Genomic DNA, 3,934 nt, shown 5'->3' on the forward strand with positions numbered 1-3,934 from the left:
TCTTCCATGACCTCCTTTGTTGTTGGAATGGTAATTGCATCAATGGCAAGAGGAACACCTTGAGAACTTTTATGTGGATTGGTTCTCTCATGGGTCCTCCAACAAGCTGCCTCAACCTCCCTTTGCTCTTGTGAGTTGCAAACCACTGCAATTGTCTTGAGATTATTTTCTAATGCCACCTTGGATGCAAGGCCACATGCAAACACATCAAATACAACCTCATGGTCATCATTAAAAGCTTTTATTGTAGACTTCATGACCCTTTTTTTCCTTCTCAAGACACTTTTAATAAAGTTTTTGTGCTCATCACCATCTTCTTCAAGGCCCTCCTCTTTCTCCAAGCTATCACTATCCAAGGCCCTCCTCTTTCTCCAGGCTATCCAAGATCCAAGGCTTGTTTATGTTATTTACATATCGATCTAAGTTGACAAAATTCTTCTCCATGGTTACCAATGTCAAAGCCACAAAGGATTCTATAGCTCCAAAACCAAGGCTTTCTAATTTTGGTTAAAAATCAATGCTTCCAACTTGCATGATGTATTTGCAAGGCATTTTCTCAAGAGCATCCTCCAAAGCTGCCATCTGTTTGCGACTGGCAAATGACAATAGTAGAAATTGTTTAGGCTCACTTGTCATCTTAAACAATGTGGATAATACCTTTTCAAACTTGATGAAGTCTCATTTCATGCCCTCAACTCCATGTGCTGCATCTAGGACAACCACTCCAATGGTTACTGGATCTCTATATGCATTGTGCATAGGATCAAATGTTTCAAGGCTACATCCAACAACATAAACATACCAAGGCAATCTTGTTGTTGATTGAAGTGGATTTTTCTTTTTTCCAATTAGAAAGCTTACAATATCCTTTGCAACACTTGGCAAGGGCCCCGCATCTGCTCCACGTGTTAGCTTCTTAGACACCCAATCACTACAAACACCCAAAATCTTTGCATAGACTTCATCATTGGCACCATAGTCATTTGCAAGCTTCTCCCAAGTCTTCAGTGAACTTCCACTTTCTTTGACAAAGCCATTGAAGAGAGTGACCAACTCCTCTCTTAAGACCCTATCTTGCTTTATTTGTTTGGCACGTGTCTCCATGTCAATCACATCTTCTTTATCCCATTTGTTTTTGAGAAAAATGATGTGACCTTCATTGATTTTTGTTTGTAGTGTAAGGATGTCTGAATCTTTCAATCCCATAAGGAAACGAAATGCAGTAGGTGAAGGTTGCCTTCCTTCTTTGGCAAACTATCCTCTTGAGGTAAAATCTCACCCTTTGAATATCTCTTCATGATATCCACCCACCCATCAAATATTGCTTGAGAGCTTACTATCATGTGACAATCTCGAGATGCACATCCTGCTCCAATGTACTCCAAAAATCTCTAGAATTACAAGAGAATTAAGAATGAGAAAATGATGAGAGATATACATATGAATTTGGTGAAAGTAAAGCAACATTACCATCCATGGAACCCGTTGATGGCTTTTCTTGGAAAGTCCTTGGTGTGGCTTTGGTCGAGACCCAAATGCTATCCATTGATCACGTAGTTCTTGAAGTTGCTCTAGGTAAGGTGCATTCTTCATAATGTTATGTGACTCCATATTTGTCATTCGAGATAGCTCAATGCACATCTCAGAAGGACAATCCACCAAAATTCTAGCATTCCTTTTCAAGTATAGATGTCTAGTGGATAGACAACGTGAAGTTTGGATTTGGATATATATCTTGGCTGCATGAATTGAGTGAAGCCCTGATATAATCCAATAAGAATAAGTGTTTAACTTATCTCCCTTCACTTCATCACAATGCATGGGTCTCTTTGCCTCGTTCTCCACTAGAAAGGGCATAAGATATGCTGTTGTGGCTGGATTCATTGGATTCGTTACAAAAGATTTGGTTAATTTCTCTACATAATCCTGTTGAGCCAGCAGAGGATCACACCCACATTTTTGCTCACACTTATCATTTTGTAACCATTGATTGTAATAAATGTCTTTCCGACATTAATTTTGATTTGAGCCATTCATTAAGTAACGGGACTCAATTGAGTTTCCAGCTTGTAATCCCGAAGTAATTTCACTTGCTGATGTAATTAGTTAGAGATGTTCTCACCTCCAAGGCTCAGGTATATAAGCCAAAGTTTTTGTAACCTAAGGGATTCAGTTTATTAATCAAAGTGAGTTTTTTGAGCGCCGTGAGAGAGAGAGAGAGAGAGAGAGTGAGTGAGAGTCTAATCTACTTGCTACGCGAGCTACGGAGCCGCCATTGGAGAAGCGACACCGCCATTGTGTTAGCAACGGCGAGAGCTACGCACAGATACCAAGAGTGCGTGCTATCGGCTTCTATGTGTGGTAAGTTCCTACGAGCTTCGGTGTGAGATTTCTTCCAACTCGTGTGTCGGAATGGAGCGTGCAGCATATCTATAGAACCACAACGAGTAGAGCTACACATTGGTGCCATGGGGGTCAAGTTTCGATCACCTGTATTTTTTGGCCTGTCTTCATACGCGTTTACCGCACGGAGTGGTTATAGGTTGATTTTGCAGTTCAAGTCTTTAGGGTGTTGTTCTTACCTAGTGTATAGACTTCCCCTTGAGTTTGAGATCGATTCAATGATTCTAGATCCTGTTTCGTATAGCATTCGTTCTTAGTACGGATTTCAGTCACTTGCGTATTTTAGAACTTATATTTGATTTCCTTAGTAGTGATTGTCATTAGAAGGTCGAGTAGGTGATTTGAGACCCACCTAGTTGTTTCCATGCGCCTGCGGGTCAAGCTCTGTCCTCGTCTGACAAACTCTGTTGTTGGTTGAGTTCTCGCTATTTAGCTTCCGCTACTGGCGTAACTGCCTTAACATTTGGCGCCGCTTCTGGGGACGAGAGCCCTAAGTAGGTGGCCTTAGACTAATCCTACGAGGTGAGTCGTATAAACTACTTTGTATACTTTAGTTAGAAAAGATCTAGGAGTGGTGGACTCCGAAGATCTCGAGAGATACTAGGAAGTGGGGTATTCCTGGGTCTTCCGTGTTGACAGTATTTTTAGTTTAACTTAGATTTGTTTGTTGTTTTGTTGGTGTTGAGTATTTGCTGATAGAAGAAGAATTTGCTAGTCCGTGAGTGACAGTGGATCTCTTTAAAATCACAATTACCAAACCCATTTTATGATTAGGAATAGCTTAGGTAGGACTTCATTTGATCGTGATCTGGAGCTAGTAATCATTGGAGTATTTGCTTGATATGGTTGATTGCATGTTAGATCACTAAACCGTCGAGTTAGTAGTGAAACTTGCAATAAACAAAAGTCAGAGAAATTTTCTGTGTATCTGGGAGTTGCTGAGCACTTGAGAAAGCTTTAGGAAGGATTCTGTGCCAAAAAACTAGAAATCTGCAACTTTAGACATCATACGCGTATGATGTCTAAATGACCAAACAGAGACCAAAACAAAATTTTTGACTTTACCAGAGTGTTCAAAAGGGGGGTTATACCCTAATTTCAACTTAAAACAAGAGCATTAACACTCAAAAAAACCCAAAAAGACAAGTCGGAGCCCAAGAAACGCAAAGAACAGGAAATTTTGGATTCAGATCTTGTTTTTACATTCAAACCTGACAAAAACACTTGAAACTCAATTATAAACATTGGAGAAGGCTTAAAACCAAGAATAGTCAAAATCTGGGACAAAAGACATAATACGCTGTCAGGAGTTTTTTGGAGCAAGGGATTGCGCATATGTACATATACATGCATGGTGCATCAAATAAAGGATTGCCCATTTTCCAGAGCCAGGTGGTTACGTGGGGCCCACATGTGTACAGGTAGGACAGCATGTACATAGTGCAGCGATTTTCTCTATTATCAGTATTAGTGTGTTTTTTCTACAATAAGGAGGAGTTGGTAGCGCGTAAAACTTCTCGAGGAAGCTATC

General features: G+C 40.2%; 1 protein-coding gene across 1 annotated transcript; it reads right to left on the minus strand.

Annotated features, from left to right (window-relative positions):
- Window positions 1-678: 678 nt before the first annotated feature.
- Window positions 679-1,206, minus strand: LOC147433394 (uncharacterized). The gene has a single exon (XM_086493016.1). It carries the CDS (start codon window positions 1,204-1,206, stop codon window positions 679-681), a length of 528 nt encoding a protein of 175 aa, XP_086349142.1.
- Between the last annotated feature and the right edge of the window lie 2,728 nt (window positions 1,207-3,934).

Source organism: Adiantum capillus-veneris, chromosome 20 (assembly GCF_014529385.1).
Source record: "Adiantum capillus-veneris isolate H3 chromosome 20, ASM1452938v2, whole genome shotgun sequence".
Classification (NCBI taxonomy): Eukaryota; Viridiplantae; Streptophyta; class Polypodiopsida; order Polypodiales; family Pteridaceae; genus Adiantum; species Adiantum capillus-veneris.